The 18881-nt window shown below is 34.1% G+C and overlaps 1 protein-coding gene across 1 annotated transcript in view; it reads left to right on the top strand.

Moving 5' to 3' along the window:
* TMEM232 (transmembrane protein 232) overlaps positions 1-18881 on the top strand; it is a 269981-nt gene that overhangs the window by 50511 nt on the left and 200589 nt on the right. The window contains exon 7 of the mRNA XM_031935440.1: positions 6068-6201. Coding sequence (XP_031791300.1) covers positions 6068-6201 — 134 coding nt within the window. The remainder of the gene's footprint in view (positions 1-6067; positions 6202-18881) is intronic.

Genomic DNA, 18881 nt, shown 5'->3' with positions numbered 1-18881 from the left:
GAGGCAGGAGAATCACTTGAACCAGGAGGTGGAGGTTGCGGTGACCCGAGATTGTGCCATTGCACCCCAGCCTGAGCAACAAGAGGGAAACTCCATCTCAAAAAATAAAATAAAATAAAATAAAAAATAAATAACATTTAATATGCTATTAAAGTCAACTGAAAACTTTAAAAAATAGTTTAAATGGGCAAATGATAATAATCTTTAGATTGTGATAGATCTCTTAATTTCTAACTCAGATATTAGTAATCTTTAAAAAGAGCCCTAATTAAATAATTTGTTGGTATTTAATAAACAGTACTATGTAAACACAAGTACAGCGAGCCATATAATTGTGTATTTACCTTATTGATTAATACACTTCAAAAGACAAATTTTAATCTCTGGGGCTAATAATGCCTTTCTTTCCTCACATATTTTCCAAAAAAGACCAGTAAGCATTTCAAAACCTTCTTTTATTTTTTGTTAAACATAGTTATTATTTTATAGCTTATAAATAGAAAATTTGTTTTTCTTATAACTTCTAAAAAAGGAAAAATACATTTAACATTACACAAGTTGAAACACCTAAGGAAATTTGAGGAACATTCTTTTTTTAGATGATGTTGTGTGTTACCTTATAATTTTCCCATGCTTCCTGTGAGCCCTTTTTAAAATCGGCTATAAATTAAATATATAAGAAAAAACATTCAAACACATCTATTTGTAAGAGAAAATACTTTCTGGGCCTAAATGTTTTCTCTTTGGCACATTACTAGTTCACCATTTATGTAACAAGTGACATTTACCAAGCAAATTGAGCCTTCTGGTTATAATTACTAATGAGCACAAATTGCCTCGTGAGAAAGGGATCTGTTTTTAAGTATAAAAAATGTTTTAACAGTAAATAGATAATGAAAGATATCGAGCAACAGAAAGAGCACTGATCATGAAGAGAACAGACCTGCTTATCAACTGGTTCTGTGATCTAGGAGAGGCCCACCGATCTCACCAAACTCCCATTTGCATATCTTTAAAAAGTCATCATTATTGTCATAGTCATCATCATCATCATCATCAATCTGTCTGAACTCTTTTACAGCATTGTTATAAAGATTGCAAAAAAAAGCATGTGCTTTATAAAAGTATTAAATGCCATGCAAATGTAAAAAATAATTATTGAAAATATGTATTTAGGACATCACTGTACCCTAAACAGTGAACTATAGTATTTTCATCTAAGGATGTAAGTATGTTGACTTACTGTTGTGATTAGAATGTTTTTCCCTTAAACAAATAAGATTGCATGAAATCTTAGCAATGTGAATGGTCTGGTTATGAGGTAGGCAACTGTCAATGTGGATTCTGATGCGCTTTAAGAATGAATCCATTTTGTCACTCTTGGTGCACACACACAGCAAGCAAATGGAAGCTTACTGCTGTACAGCTCAGCCTGAATTAGAAGGGGCAAAAATGTCAGTACATGAAAGGAACATATCAGCTTAGAGTTGGACAAGTCACTAAATCTCTCTGTGCCTTTTTCCACTTTGTAGAACAAAGCTGAGATTCAACCTCTTCTAAATTCTATTTCAGCTCTATCCATGTGATCCTGTAAGGGGATTATAACAGAGTTTGGCCTATCAGGTTTATTGCCCTTCTTTTTCTCCTCCTCTTATCTCATAATATAAAGATATAAATATAGGATAGCATAGCCACAGTGCTGCTAAACTTACTAATTTAGCTAATCAGCACTCAGTCAGTGCTGGACTGCATATCTTAAAGTTCCCCAGTTTCAGCCCAATTTGTCCAGTACAACCAGCCTTTCCAGTTCAGTTGAGTATTTACTCATTCAATACCCATCTCTCTCACCTGGGAAAGGAAAGAGGAAAAAAGATATAAAAGTGATAGAAATGGAAATATAAAAGATACATTTGCATCAGTCTCTTCTCCTTTCTTTATGATTGTTTTAGTATATTTTAGCAGAGGATTTGTGAACTTATTCCTACTGCCCTTATCATTTGATAATGCTAAAAGGTCTATAGCACATATTTTGACCACTGTAAAATATTTGATTTTTAGTATTCTTATATGCATTGGAATAAAGTCATAATTACTTAATTTGTTGTCAAAGTGCTACCAAAATTGCATTGAAAGTTCTATAGGATGTTATGATACATTAGAATACACACCATATGAGCATGGGTTCCACTTAAGAATAGGAAATTTCCTTTCCTCTGCTGTTGGACCCCATTTCTCTTTTTAATGTCTTTTTAAGTGATCCAGACACAGAGTTTCCATTGACTTTGACAAATGGTACACTTAATTAGCTCTTTTGGATAGCAGAGCCAGAACGCTGGATTGAGTTTTCCACTCTGTCCTTTGCTCACTAGCAAAGCTGAATTTTCTAAGCAGAGTTGTCACCTGGTAGTAATAATAGTTATTTGGAGAAGGTAGATTTAAACTCTGCTACAATGAAGTAGACCTTTTATTAAATAGTTTCACCTGTTCTGAAGTACAAATAGTTCTCTGAAAACTAGCAAACACAGAGTTTACATTCTAGTATGATTAGCAATCTCATTCTCTAACACTTTTTGGTAAGCCAAAGTCATTACCTAAGTTCGGGACATTTTGTGTTGTCCTATAATTGTAAATGGTTACTAAGAATTATTAGACTGAGACATAAACTCCTTAAAATTAGGAGCATTATCCTATGATTCATGTCAAATTATCCAGGTAACACTTCGTATTGGGAGATCCTTTCATGGCAATGTCAACCATCCCCCAAATGACTGAAAACTACATGAAACCCAGAAAGCTGTCCCTGAACAGCCAAAATAGAGCCCATGCTTCAAAGCTCATTTCTGTGATAAAAGAGAGCCTAGTCAGACACTCAGAATTTATGTACTTAAATTTGCATAAAATCTAGGCTGGTGGTGTTAACTGAATTTTCAGCCAACAGTAGATTAACAACACTTTTGTAGGTGGGCTTCTCAAAGTAGGCATTGTTCCAGCTACAAATGACAGCCCAAAGCTGCACAGCAAAGGAGGGAGATGAAAGAACTGTGGAAAGTGGTTATAAAAGCCAAAAAGGAAAGGAAGAAAGGGAAGTAAGGAGGGAGAGAACAAAGAGAGGGAGGGAAAGAGAGAAAGAAGGAAGAAAGGGAGGGGAAAAAAGTTCTCTGGGAGTCATTTAGGGCAGTGCTCAGTGCTTTTCAAACTATCTGTGCTAAAAGATCTCACTTAATTTATTTTTAAATTTTCAAACCATCACAGATGGATAATTTTGTAAAATATAATAATAATAACAAATTACTGTACTAGAATAGAAAAGACGAAAAAACACAAGCTTTAATTTTTAATAGACTGAATATATATATAATTATTTTTCAGATTGTTATGAAAGTTTCTAAATATATATTTTTCATTTTTTATGCTCTCATTAACAGTTTGCAAATGGCAGTTATCTGCCAACCACACCTTGAGTACGACTGACTTAGGGTAAAGGCACAGAACTCCAAGAGTAAGCAACATTGCTCACTCTTGGTCTTCTGCACTGATGATATACATGATGATTGTATTAAATCACATAATCATCATCATTACATTAATTCATTTAAGTTTGATAAATTTATTTTTTATTTGGAAAAATGTTTCTTGCTGAAGAATGCTCGATGGGCCAGGCGTGGTGGCTCACGACTGTAATCCCAGCACTTTGGGAGGCTGAGGAGGGCGCATCACCTGAGGTCAGGAGTTCGAGACCAGACTGACCAAAATGGTGAAACCCTGTCTGTACTAAAAATATAAAAATTACCTGGGTGTGGTGGCAGGTGCCTGTAATCCCAGTTACTTGGCAGGCTGAGACAGGAGAATTGCTTGAACTGGGGAGGCGGAGGTTGCAGTGAGCTGAGATCACGCCATCGCACTCCAGCCTGGGTGACAGAGCAAGACTGTGTCTCAAAAAAAAAAAAAAAAAAAAAGAAAAGAATGCTTGAAATACATAAAATCCCCGAGACTAAATAATAAGTCCTACTTATCTGGAAAATTCACAGGTGTGGCAGGTTCCTTTCCTCTTGATGATGCCAATGTTCTACTGCTAAAGACCACCAGGAACACATCTGCAATTAGGCATATTGGGTTTATTACTTGTTGCAGAGAGAGACAGAGACAAAGAAAGAGAGAGAGAGAGAGAAATACATACTACAAGGAACTATGGGATGTCTTAATAAGAGAGTGTTAGAAGGACTCTACTAGAGGATTTGGACTTTATTTGGATGATCTTGGGAAGACTCTAAGGAAGCAAGGGTTCTCTCTAGAGGTCTGATGCTGTCAAAAAGTGGGGGCAATGATTCTCTCTAGAGGTCTGATGCTGTCAAAAAGTGGTGGCAATCATACCTATGATTAGGTATTTTGTGGGTGGCACAGTGACTTTGTTTATATCTGTGCTTAGAAAAAAATTATCCAGTGGCTTTGTTTATTTCTTATGGTCTCAGAGTAATATTGTCTGAAATTGCTATTTTTTGAGTTTATGTCCAATAGGAGATCAAAATCACCTGGCTGTATCAGACCAGCTTGTCAATCATTCCCAGACATGAGAGGATGCTTTTTATTTCTCCACAATGTATAAAATTGGCATAATATAAAGTTAAAGATAAAACTCAAATCTTGTTCATTGTCTAAATCCTGATTTTTTTCTTTACCAAATGCTTTCTGAATTTTCTCTGATGATGGTACATAAATACATTAATGCAAGAATGGTTGACCTAATTGAATAGTTTATGTAGTCCTGTAATATCTATGATTAAAATAATATTTATTATAAATTAATCATTTAAGTCATTCCAAAGTTTTAAAACATATTTATTTACTTATTTATTCAAAATAAGTTTGCAATCTGAGGATTGTCAGGCATCCAGGCTGAAACAACTAGAGCAATTTGAGAAAAGAATTTCATTTTTATGGGTTCCAATTTTGGGGTAGACCCTACCCATAAAGCAGAAATTGAGTTATATGTGGATTTACTGAAGTTAGTATGTCTCAGACTAATGCTTTACATTATTTTAGAATAGTGCTTTTGTGTGGTGTATTGTAACACTCTAAACACTGAATTGTTTTCATTTGCTTTTCTGAATTATTGTTCCCCAGAGTCAGTAGCTTTGTACAGATGTTGTCTTCCTCATGCCTTTATCTCCAGAATGTAACAGAATTCCTGACATAAAGTAGATAAACACACAACTATGGGACTTAACTAAATTCTTTATTAGAAACTTAAAATAGCTTAAAATTTATGTATGAACTTCTTGCCTTCTATCTGAAAAGTACTCAACATAAAATTAAATTGTAGTCCCGATGTTGTTTTATATAATAAGAATTATGAAGCCCTTTAGATTCTGCTTCATTGTTACATAAAAATCACAAAGTATCAACTAAGTTAACAATTGGAGTACCTATCACAGGATGTGTATTTGAATCTTCACTGTTGGCAAAAATTTAGAGAATGCTATGTCATCATTTTCTACCAATTACTTTAGTAGACCAGTTAAATGTATAAAACTATTGGGAAGCACTCTAAGAAAAAAACTAAACAACAGCTTATTTGTTTTCTGAATTTTTAGGCTTTAAGAATAGTTACTTAACAGTCATTGACAATGTCTTGCTAGGCATATATTTTGGTCCTTAAAGTAGAAATCCACATTTTAAAACATAATTTGCTGTTAGTATTTTGTGCAAACTTTCCCCATTCCTTCTTTCTCAAGTGTCAGGGAGAACTAAGTCACATAGAATCTACAAACCACAATTGTGTCTAATAGCCATCTCTTATGGGATCCAGAATTTTTGCCATATTGTAGAGCTGACATCATTGAACACAAGGGACCCATGTGAAAAATACATACATTAAGTTCAGGTTAACTATATGTACTTCAAAAATATGCTTATGTAAATTGCTCCACTTGGTGAAATATAAAGTGTAAGAGAATATGAATTTTCATTTGTATATTTAAAATTTATTTTCATGTTTGTTCAAGTCAGAGTATTCTTTCTCAGATATATTTTTATATTTTAATTCCTGAAACATTTGCAATTTAATCAGGGAGGATATGAAATTAACCACCTGCTCTGGCACTGTGTTGCTGCTTGGTCTTGTGTTCAGAATAACAGTCCTCAGTTGAATAATGTGCTTGAACATCTCATCTTCCATAAGACACAGCTTCAAAAGAAATGCTGGTAAGAGTCATCCTATAAATCCAAAGTAACTCATGGAGAAATCTTTGTGCTTAAATGTTAAATAACCCTTGTACCTAAATGTTAATCACACCTCAGTTGACTATGAAACAAATTTATAATCTCAGTTCCAAAGGCAAGGGCAATTTACATGTTTAGTATTAATTCATTTCATCAATACATTGTTTCTCTCTTTTTCTGTTTTGCTAGATATGCATGCATGCACTGCATAATTTTTTTATTAAATGCAGTTTTTATTGACAAGAAATTTATTCCTGCCTTGCAAACAGCCTTTATATTCCAAGTTGTTAAACAGAAGCAGTGAAGTACAATATACTGTTGGAGAAAATATACTGATACTGTATTTCTTTATACCTTACTTATAATGTATAACAAAAATGAATCTTAAAAAAAATTTTTTTTGGTCTCACTCTATCACCCAGGCTGGAATGCAGTGCTGCAGTGCCGCGATCTCGGCTTACTGCAACCTCCATCCCTGGGGCTCAAGTGATCCTCCCAGCTCAGCCTCCCAAGTAGGTGGGACCACAGGCATACACCACCATGCTGGCTATTTTTATAGGTATCTTTTTTTTTCTTTCTTTTTTTTATTTTTTAGTAGAGACAGGGTCTTGCCATGTTGCCTAGCCTGGTCTCTGGTCTCCAACTTCTGACTTCAAGTGACCTGCCTACCTCAGCCTCCCAAAGTTCTGGGATTAGAGGTGTGAGCCACTGCACCCAGCCAAAAATAAATCTTGACTGACAAATATTAGTTTTCTCCTGTACATATGTTAATTTAAGATGAGAAAAAGAAGAGTCATAGTTTTGGCATGAGTTCAGTGTAGGAAAGATTTTTTAAATTGACAAATAATAATTTTATATATTTATGAGGTACAATGATATGTTAGGATGTGTATATCTTGTGGAATGAGTAAGTCAAGCTTATTAACATATCCATCACCTCACATCCTTATCAATTTTTGGTGGTAAGAACAATTAAAATTTACTCTATTACCATTTTTGAAATACACTTTTTTAAATCATAGTCACAATGTTGCGCAATAGATCACTAGAACTCATTCCTCCTGTCTAACTGAAACTTTGCACTCTTTGACATCTCCTCTTTTCCCCATCTTCCTTACACTCCATCCCAAGCCTTACACCATTCTACTATCTAGTTCTACAAGTTCGGCTTTTATAGATTCCACATACAAGTGAGATTATTAGGCCGGGCGCGGTGGCTCAAGCCTGTAATCCCAGCACTTTGGGAGGCCGAGACGGGCGGATCATGAGGTCAGGAGATCGAGACCATCCTGGCTAACACGGTGAAACCCCGTCTCTACTAAAAATACAAAAAACTAGCGGGGCGAGGTGGCGGGCGCCTGTAGTCCCAGCTACTCCGGAGGCTGAGGCAGGAGAATGGCGTGAACCCGGGAGGCGGAGCTTGCAGTGAACTGAGATCCGGCCACTGCACTCCAGCCCAGGAGACGCAGCAAGACTCCGTCTCAAACAACAACAACAACAACAACAACAACAAAAAACAAGTGAGATTATGCAGTATTTATCTTTCTGTACAATGCTTCATTTAGCATAATGCCTCAGTGTCCATTCATGTTTTTATAAATGACAGAACTTTCTTCTTTTTAAAGACTGGATAGTATTCCATTGTGTATATATATACCATACTTTATTCATCAGTCAGTGGACACGTAGGTTGATTACATATCTTGGCTATTGTGAATAATGCTGCAATGAACATAGTTCAGTTATCTCTTCAACATACTGAGTTCACTTTTTTGGGATATGTACGTAGAAGTGAGATTGATAGATCATATGGTAGTTCTATTTTCAATTTTTGAGGAATCTCCATGCTGTTATTACATCAATAATGTAAAAGGATTCCCTTTACTGAACATCCTCATCAACATCTGTTATCTTTCATCTTTTTGATAATAGCCATTCTAACAGGTGTGAGATGATATGTCGTTGTGGTTTTACTTTGCATTTCCCTTATGATTAGTGATGCTGAGCACATTTTTCATATATCTGTTGGCCATTAGTATACCTTCTTTTGAGAAATGTCTGTTCAGGTCCTTTACCCATTTTTTTCATTGGGCTATTTGTTTTCTTGTTTTTAAGTTGTTTCAGTTTCTTCCATATTTTATATATTAACCCTTTACCAAATGTGTGGTTTGCACATATTTTCTTTAAATATGTGGGTTAAAAATGTATAGTTTGTACATATTTTCTTTAAATATGTGGGCTGTCTCTTTATTTTGTTAATATTTCATTTTGTAATTAAAGTATACTTTAATCCATTTTGAGTTAACTTTACTATATTGTGTGAGAGAAGGGGCTAATTTAATTCTGCTTGTGGATGTTCAGTTCTCCCAAAACCATGTATTGAAGAGATTATTTTTTCCTTATTGTGTATTCTTGGTAACTATCAAAAATCAATTGACCATAAATGCATGAATTTACTTCTGGTCTTTCCATTCTGTCACTTTGGCAAATGTGTCTGTATGCTATTGCCATGCTCTTTTGATTATTATAGCTTTGTAATACACTTTAAAATCCGGTAGTGTGATGTTTCCAGCTTTTTCTCTTTTTGCTCAGGATTGCTTTAGATATTCAGAGAATTTTGTGGTTTCATACAAATTTAATTTTTTTTTTCTGTTTCTATGAAGAATAACATTACAATTTTGATATGAACTGCATTGAATCTGTAAATCACTTTGGGTAGTATGGACATTTTATCAACATTAATTTTTCCAATCCATGAACATGGAATATCTTCCCATTTAATTGCTTAGGCTTTAATTTTTTCATCAATATTTTAGATTTTTCAGTGTACAGAATTTTTACTTCCTTGGCTCAATTTATTCCTAAGTATTTTATTTTTTGCTATTGTAAATGAGACTGTTTTCATAATATCTTCTTCAGATATTCTGTCATTGGTATATAGCAGTGCTATTGATTTTAATATGTTGATTTTATCACCTGCAAATTTCAATTTTACTGAATTCATTTAATGTTCTAACAGTCTTTTAGGTTGCTTTTGTAGACATTTTAGGGTTTTCTATATATATAAGATCATTTGGTCAGCAAACAAAGACAGTTTTACTCTTTCCTTTCCTATTTGGATGACTTTTTTTTCTTTTTCTTGCCTAATTGCTCTGGCTAGGACTTTTAGTATTATGTTACATAGAAGTGGTGAGAGTGAGCATTCTTGTCTTGTTCCTGATTTTAGAGAGACACTTTCAACTTTTCACCATTGAGGATAATGTTAGTTGCAGGCTTGCAATATATGACCTTTATTGTGTTGAGGAGTATTTCTGAGGAAATTGATCAGAGGGCACTCCTTTCCAATATTTAAAGAAGATCACAGTTTTGAATTATTTTTCAATGAATATAAAAATAGTAATAACTTGTAATACCATGCCAAGTTGAAAATGCAATTGCCATATATATTGATTTAATTAGTTCCTGGTTTTCAGCCTCTGGCAGCCCATTCTACACCAAAGGCCTTTGTATATGTAAATTCTAAGTCCCTCAGAATCAAATGCAGACCCTTCTAAAAGTCTGGAACATTCTTTATGAACAAAAATTATTTTCCCACTTGTATTTGGAAGTTTGTGGGATTCCAGATTAAGTAAAGATTTTTGGAGAATGGCTTAAAGTTGACCTAATTTCCTTAAAAATACTTTAGATTAGAGTTCATCAATAATTTGTTCTGTCTCATAGTGTGATAGGAGACACCTAATGAGTATTGCAGTTTGACAAAGATTGCAGTGTTTTTTAATTTTAAAAATAAAGAATAGTATTTATAAATATGAAACTAAAATGCAAATAGATTATATTTACTACAAATAGCACTTAATATAATTTTACTTAGTATATTTTAATACAGAGTTCCTAAAAACAAAATTTAGAGGTTCTCATTGGTGCCAGTTAGGTTATTCTGGAAGTTGTGGTGATTCTTTCAGACCCTTTTTAATGATAGAAAGTAAGTTGTAGTAGATTCAAATATTTAATTTGTTTTTCAAAATGACAAACGACTAGAACTACTTAAGCTCTTGGAAAACTCTAACTGTATTTACAACACAACTAAAATTGCATTTTAACATCTAAAAATAAATGTTGTGTGACTTTGTCAAATTTATTTAAAAAGTACTCTAATAATTACCAGATAAACAAGTTTAAATGATTGCCAAAACAGTAAATGTAGCTGATTACGAATATCGAATGGTGGAATTCAATTCTTTCTTTAACCGATTTTTAGATTTTGCTATATTGCATCCACATCTATTTAATTTAACTTGCTAATGATTTGTGTTTAAGGTTGCAAACTTTGATGAACCAGTTTTTAAAAAAATACTTAGTATTTTATAAATGTAGGGCATTCGAGACGATACAAAACTATTTTTATTTTAAAAATAAAGAAACTGAGGCCAAGTTTATTAGGCTTATTGATGAGTGGAACCAGATTTTAAGAGTTTTGATATAGCACTCTCTCCAATGTATCATTCAACTGTCATGCTAGTTGCATTGTTAAGCAGATAACTGCTTTGAGACAGCCTGTCACTGAATCCTGACTTTTCTTTTTCTGAGAGAATATTTTGGAAATTATCAAGTGAAGAAGGGGATAGCAGTATTTAGACAATGCTCAGTTAACAGAGGAGTAAAGTGAAAAACACAATGACTGCTCATAACAGAAAGGAAAACAATAATTGCCTAAAACAGTACTACCAAATGATTTTGATTCTATTTTTTATATATATTTTTTTATTTTAAGGAAAAGATTTACATTTTTTTAAAAAAATTAGTTGGCTCTAGCAAACAAAAACTATTGACATTAAAAGAATAATTTGTGTTTTTAGGTTAGCAATTTGACTATTCTGTTAATTGTAACATTATAACAAATATTTTAAAATAAACTTTTCTCCTTACAAAATATTTATTTATATAAAGGCCTAAATAGGTGTGAAGAGGCCATTACTCCAAATAAACAATATACACTGTAATATAATTACCAAAATAAAACCAGAAATGATTTTATATTTCTAGGGAATCTTTAATATTGGTCTCATGTACTCCTAAGAGACCACTGGGTACATGCAAAAAATTAAGAAAATGAACTGCATGCATTTAGAATGAAAAAGAAATATTGAGGCACCAGGCCCTGATGATACATTAAGACTTCATCAGGATTTGCTGGACCAAATAGTCTTAAAATTGTGACACTTGGTGGAAGACACCTCTGGTTTAACACCTAAAATTCAATGCCAGTGACCATTAGCAGGAGTAACCTGAGCAATTTCATTTGCCGTACATCTCAGGAAAGTAACATAATGTTGAACAAATGTTCTGAGATTTAGAAAGCAAAGAGACCATTCAACTGAAGTATCTGAAGAAATTTTATTTATAGTGGCAAAAATTGCTTGTGCTTGTGCCCATGAAAGTGAAATGTATTCATCTGCCCATTTCTGATGCTATTGGTCAGTAGATAATTCATCATGTATCTCCCTGCGTGACTTCTTATAACCCCTTTTATAAAGATCCTACAATACAAAAAGAAACAAATAGAAGCAAATGGTTTCAGCTGAGCCTGGAAAAGAGCAGGTTCAGGATCCACAAAAGGACTCAAGGAAGGCAATCACAGAATTAGAGCAGCCTCGCTGGGGGACAGGGAAAATCTGGGGAAAGAATACACTGAAGACAATACATTATAAAACCCGATGAAGTAAAGAAAAAGAGAGTGCAGGAACCCCCTCCCAGCTGCCATGCATTGGCCTTTATCTGCCCATAGCTGGAGATAAGCAGCTTGCTGGAAGGCAGATTTCCATTTAATGCAGTTAAATTTTATATGATGCTTCATACTCTCAATGCTCCACCCTGTGGTTTGGCCTTTTATAAACGGCACCATTTGCTCTGGGGAAATAGCTCAAGTCAATGCAAAAGGCTTTCTAATCTAACATGAAAATAATGAATTGTGTTTATAATTGAATTATTAGCCAATGAAGACTGCTGAGAAAGGCAGTATGGCATTTCATTCAAGCAGTATGACATAAAATTGTATCTTCCAACACGAAATAACTGATTTAATGTGCTCCATAAGTGTATTCCAAAACAAGCTTGACAATTTAAAACTGTCTTGAACATGGCAAGTGTTTTGCAGACATACAGTGTTTATGTTTGCATCGAAATGAATGAAACAAGGAATTCACTGCTTTGTGTGGGTGGCAAGGCACTTCCTTTTCAGTTAGATCACTGATATCCACATTATTTATATCCTTGATCCTGCTAATTATAATGTCCATGTGATGGCCTAACCTAGACCATTCAAACAAAAGTTTGCATCAATACTCCTTCATTTCTTATGAACTGAAATGTCAATGTAGATTCTTGTTGTTCGTTTATTTCCTTGATGCTTCTTGATTCATTTCTTGGATTTCTTATTGATCCTTTGATCCCTGGAGCCAATTATAACTTAGTCTGTATCAGGTAAATACCCACTATACCCACTATATATGCTGCTACATTATCATACAGCAAAAAAGCAATGCAATCTGAAACCAGAAGACGTGAATTTTAGTCTTGTCTTTTGCTTCCTGTGTAATTTTGAATGTCGCTTCACCCCTGTGAAACCCAGGGTCTGTTTAGCAGTTGTATCGAGATAACAGCCACCTCAAAGAGCTTTTGAAAGATTTAAATGAGATAAGTAATATGAAAAACACCTATTAGACTGTAGTTCTTCCCTTCCATGTCCTGCCAGTTCATATTTGAACTAATTTGTCCCCCAGTCAGGCTCCTGCCTCCTGAATTTCTACCTCAGTACACATCGTCATGCCCTTTCCTTCAGCTAACCAAATCAGACATATTATCTTCTCCATCTCACTTTCTCCATCCAGTTCAGGATCTGACAGTGTTGTACATACATTAACTACACTTCAAAACTGTTCCCCTGCTCTCTGTTCCCACTGTCATGACCTTGGTTTGGGCTCTTATTGTCTCTTGACTATTGTAGCTTTTTAACTTGTCTCCTTGCCTTACGTTCTTCCCCTCAACAATCTGTCATATACTATGCTGCCAGGGCTATAGCATAACTGTGACTACAACACTCTCCAGCTTAAAATTATTTAATAAGAACTATTTTACGTGATAACAGAGGCTGCAACCCCAATCGGTGTCTCATAAATTGCCATTATGTTGAAAAAAATTAAAACAAAATGATGACTGAAAGATTCTGCTAGTAGGATTAATTACCACCAACCAATCAATAGCCAGAAAAGCCTGATGGGTCTGGGTTGAGGGAAACAATTAGTGCCCCACCTCTGCCTTCCCTGGTGAGAGGGCAGTCATTACTTGTCTGAGGCTCCATCCCTTCACTCTCCCACACCAGCTTCCCTGGAACTCGAAGAATGAAGTCCTGTAAGCAGGAGAAAAATCCTTTTAACAGACAGGCTAAAGCCTACATTTTTGTCATCCATCTTTTCTGAGTAAAAAAAATCAGGCAATGGCAAAGTAAATTTATTCGTAAACTAGTTTCCCTAAGTAGTAAAAATCAAGAATGAAATGCTGACTGCCCTCTTCTCCATGTGCAGTAAAGACCAAGACAAATGTATTTACATGAATTCTCCCCTTCCTAGTCTGTTAATATAATCTTAAGTTCTGATAACATTATAGTTAACTAATTATTTCAGATGTTCTATCTTCTCCTTAAAGAATGATTTATATATCTGCATTTAATTATTTGGTCATATTTATAAAATTATTTTTATTTTTTTATTTTATTTATTTTTTATTATTATTTTTGAGACGGAGTCTCGCTGTGTCGCCCAGGCTGGAGTGCAGTGGCGCAATCTCGGCTCACTGCAAGCTCCGCCTCCAGGGTTCACACCATTCTCCCGCCTCAGCCTCCGAGTAGCTGGGACTACAGGCGCCCGCCACCTCGCCCGGCTAGTTTTTTGTATTTTTAGTAGAGACGGGGTTTCACCATGTTAGCCAGGATGGTCTTGATCTCCTGACCTCGTGATCCACCCGCCTCGGCCTCCCAAAGTGCTGGGATTACAAGCTTGAGCCATGACACCCGACCTAAAATTATTTTTATTTATTAAAACTTACCTATTTTTCTTCTACTCACCTGCAGCCATTTAACACTAGGATTTTCCTTTCTTAAACTGTTCAATACTATTCATTTCTTTCTTAGCTTGAATAAATTTCTAAATATGTTTTTTGATTGCTTATTATATTAGGTAAGGCCAAGATTATATACAAACCTTTACTAGCTATAACATTTATCACCATTTATTTTTTCCCTAAAAAGTATGATAAACATTTTGTCTGGTAATAGACTTCTATGATTACAGTGTTTATTTTTTTGTTTAATTCCTCCTTCAAATCTCTAAATGTTGCTATGCTGTTTCCTAACACAGTTATGATGAGATATTCAAAGTCATCAGTCCTCTTTTTTTAAATCTGTTTAATTTTCAGCCCAGAATTTTTTAGGAACCTCTCTGTGATTTAGTAGGCAGGAGTTAACTGGCACCCTTTCTTGTCCAAGTTAGGAGCCTATTGAGGCAAATCCTGTGCTTTACCTAGAGAGAAACTTCACTTTGAGAAGCTTTGCACAAATACTATGGCTGCTGGTCTACATTTTTTCAAGGTGTTGTATTGACTACTCATAGTTCATATGTGTTCCCAACTTCTGCCTATCTGGTGCTTAGGGTTTTTTAAATTTATTTTTATTTTATTTTTTACATTATGGTGGGAAAACCCATATATTTCTCATGGATAACTGCATTAAATTTTGGACTTTTTGTTATTAGAAATATTTTTCTTTAGTTGGGCCCCATTTACTTCATAACTTAAAATTTTTCTCCCTCCCTTCACTCACTCACCTACCTCCCTCCCTCCCTCCCTCCCTCCCTCCTTTCCTCACTTCCATCCTTCCTTCCTTCCTTCCTTTCTTCCTTCCTTCCTTCCTTCCTTCCTTCCTTCCTTCCTTCCTTCCTTCCTTCCTTTCTTCCTTCCCTCTGTACTTAGATAGTAATAGGTATGCTTTCCACATTTTCCTCTAAATTATGAAAGACTTTTCTCTGTTATTTCTGTAGTTAACTTCCTCAACTATGGATTTTAATTATATTTTTACATTTTAATTTCTTTGCAGTCTCTTATCTTACTCTACTACCTTTCATCTAAGCATCAAGGCTTTTTATTGTGGTTTATTATTCCTGGGCTTTATTAAAGATGCCTACATGTCTTGTAAAAATAACTTCTAGTTCCTGTAAGAAATCATTTTCAGAATTATGACCCTCTCTGAGTACTGAGACTAATATTCTCTTTAGCCTTTGCTGTAATCTATTTTCCTCAGTCTTGTATAGGTCCCTCTTCTTCACTTTCCAGTTACTTATTCTAGAACCAGGAGAAATATATAAAAACGATATTTTTAAATAAGAGGTTTTTGTGTTCACAGCATTCATGACAAAGTTAGTAAAAATTACAACACTCAATGTGTAAAATGATCAGGCAGCTTCCTGTGTACTCCTTACTCTTTGATAGTTTACCTGTGAGGAAAAAATGCACTTCTGTATTCCAATTTTATCTTCCTCCTTCCTGCGTTCTCCCATCCCACATGCCTATAGGCACTGTATACTACTCTTTTCATTACCAGGATGTTATCATCTCTGAATAAATATGGAGAGATGAGAATGAACCCAGGAATAATACTCTCACTACTTAAAAAAAATCAGTACCTCAAGATAAAGGATTGACTGCACTTTCTCTGATTCTATGCAAAACAGGGTAAACAGTAGAGATTATTATTTGTAAAAAATGTTTTTTCTCTTACTTTTTTTGGGAAAACAAGGTTGCTATGTTTCAAGAAGTGGCATGTGGTTGCTCCTTATTGCTTTAGCTTCATCAACTTTATGGTTTATGGAAATTCCTTGTAAGTTGCTATTATTAGTGATGTCTCATTCTGTTTTCGGGATCATGTGGATTTTTGACATTGTCAATGCTTTCTGGAATATCTGTTGCAGTGTTGAAATAAGTTGGCAAGGGTTGCTACTTAGACATTTTAATTTCATTTAAACATTAAAATCTTCTAATTGAGGAAATGGATATAGAGGAGTAAGAAGAATCTAGGAAAACTTTTAAATGCTGATGTTTCTAACTTCTATAAATGTGTGCATGTGTGTATGTATATATCATTATTTTAGACAAGCCAGTAAACTCTGGCTCAGTTTCTTTATTTACAAAATTAGAGCAAATCTGTAATAGTTACATATTATTTTGTACAACTTTAATTTCACGGCAATGTAAAACCAAGTCAATATGCTGATACTTGAGACTTTCTATATTATAATGAATTCACAAAGAGGCTAGTGCTGCATGGAAATTTCTAGCCTAATCCAATTTGAAATCCTTTCTATGTGCATTGATTTTCAATTTTACTTTTGTTTTTGACAAACTGTAGTTTATAAGTATTGATGTTTCTGTTTTTGATGAAAGCATTTTCATTCACAGACAATTTTGTGATCAGCAGCATTAATTGAAAATAGTGTGTTTCTGGTGAAGCATTTCTCTACCGTAGGTGGCTAACACTGGTGGATCTTTTTCAATCCATAGTTCAATCCTAGGTTAGCTACAATTTTCCAGACTTAAAAGAGAAAAGAAGAATCAAAACCTTCTGATTATGAAGTATATTCAAGGGAAAAGAAGTTTTATGAACTCTATGAGTATCCTCTCTTTCAATTGACCATAATATGAAGTATAAATGATAAGTAGTCTGGGGAATGACTTAGTTTCCATCTTGGTGGTCATCTGGATGGACTTCTCCTTCCAGTCACTCTATGACTTTAATGAGAAAGTTATCAAACTCCTATCTTTTTTATGTCAAAGAAATAGTATGTTTGTAATTGAATTCAATTTAGCATTCTGAACCTTGTCGTTTTACATAGAGTATTTCATTCAAATCTCACAATAATCTCTAGAAAGAGAGTTTTGCTGTATTTTCTTTATAGACAAGTAAATTAAGACAGAGGTAGGATACATAAGTTGCCTTATAACATATGCCTAATTAGTGGCAGAGCTAAGATTTCATCTTGATGTTTCTGACTCTAAAGTTCATGTTTGTAAGCATCATGTCAAGTGCATCAATTAGGATTTCGTCTTCTTTATTTGGCAGAAACCTGACTACAATTGCATAACCAAACAGAGTTTTCTTTATTGCACATGACAAGTAGTGCAGTGCTGATGTGAGTACTTAAGGAAATCTTCAAGACCCAAGCTTCTTCTAGCTTCCTTTTCTGTCTTTACAGCAGGTGATTTTTATCCTCTTTGTTGAAAGAAGGCTGCTGTGCCTTATGGTATCATGGAATATATGCACTACAAGCAGGAAGAAGAGGATGAGCAAAGGGGAAAAATAACACCTGTTATTTAATTTAAAATTTTTTTTCTTAACCAGAAAAATAATAGCTTGCCTGGAAGTCTTCATAATATGCTTCCTTTTCTAGCTGATTAACCAAATCTACACTGTATGGCTATTCCAAGCTTCAAGGGAGTCTAGGCAGTCAATTTTAAATCAAACTTACTGAAATATAAATTAGATACAATGAACTTCATACATTTATGTACACAGGTCCATGACCTTGGGCAAATGTATACACTCATGTAATCACTACTCCAATCAAGATACAGAGAATTCCATCTTAAGGTGGCTAACTTAATTGAGCATATTGCCGTTTTGAACAAAATTCATGTTTCATTAGAAAAAGAAACAACTAACTACTGTAGGTGACAATAGGCAGCACCTGCCACACTAAGGTTAAATATTGACATTTATGTAACAGTTTAGAAAAGCAGAATTGCAAGAAAGAAAATACTTCTTGGTGGGAGAAAACTTGAGTTACAACTAATCTAGTTTAAAAAGGGAACTTGCACAAGTCCTTCGGACCTATTTATGTCTCAGTTGTCTAGTATGAAAAAAGGTCTAGAGAAATCTTAAATGTGTCAAAACTTGTTTTTCAAATCAAATGAAATAATTTATGTGAAAGCATATTGATATCTGTAAAGCCCTATTTAATATAAAGAATTGTCTTTAATTTTCATGATAAGAATGGTTTGATTTAGAAAATGACGATGACCTTGAACTTATGGGCCTGAAATATCACCGTTGTGAAATTCAAATAATCTTGTAAAATATACTAACTTTTAAATTTATTAATGGCCTACAAATCAAGACAGTAAACAGCTATAGACCGAAGTAATTTTTAATTTGAGCTCTTATCAGTTCTTTTTCAAACTATTTTTCGTTTAAGTAAAAATACACAAATATATAATTTTTAAAACATTCAAAATATATGTATATTTATAACAATATAAATTCTTGTGTGATTTCCCAGGTTTTTTAATATTTAAAAAATAATAATTAGTCTTCTATTCATGTGAAATATAAATTTTATTTTAAGAAATTGTACTTTTTCCAAAATCAAAGAGTGTTGAATCTTTGGAGTATCTTAAAAGAAGGCTGTTTTTAAAAAATTGCTCTGTTTTGAGAAGAAAACACTCTCTTGAAATTTACCTTGCAGAATCAGTTGCAAGAGGTTAAACATTAAAACCTATTGTGAGTTTTTGGGGATACTTTACAACCAGAGCCCCTGATTGCCTGTTGTTCAGGATCTATG

Source organism: Piliocolobus tephrosceles, chromosome 4 (genome assembly GCF_002776525.5).
Source record: "Piliocolobus tephrosceles isolate RC106 chromosome 4, ASM277652v3, whole genome shotgun sequence".
In the NCBI taxonomy this organism is placed as follows: domain Eukaryota; kingdom Metazoa; phylum Chordata; class Mammalia; order Primates; family Cercopithecidae; genus Piliocolobus; species Piliocolobus tephrosceles.
This window is presented reverse-complemented; position numbering and strand designations above follow the sequence as displayed.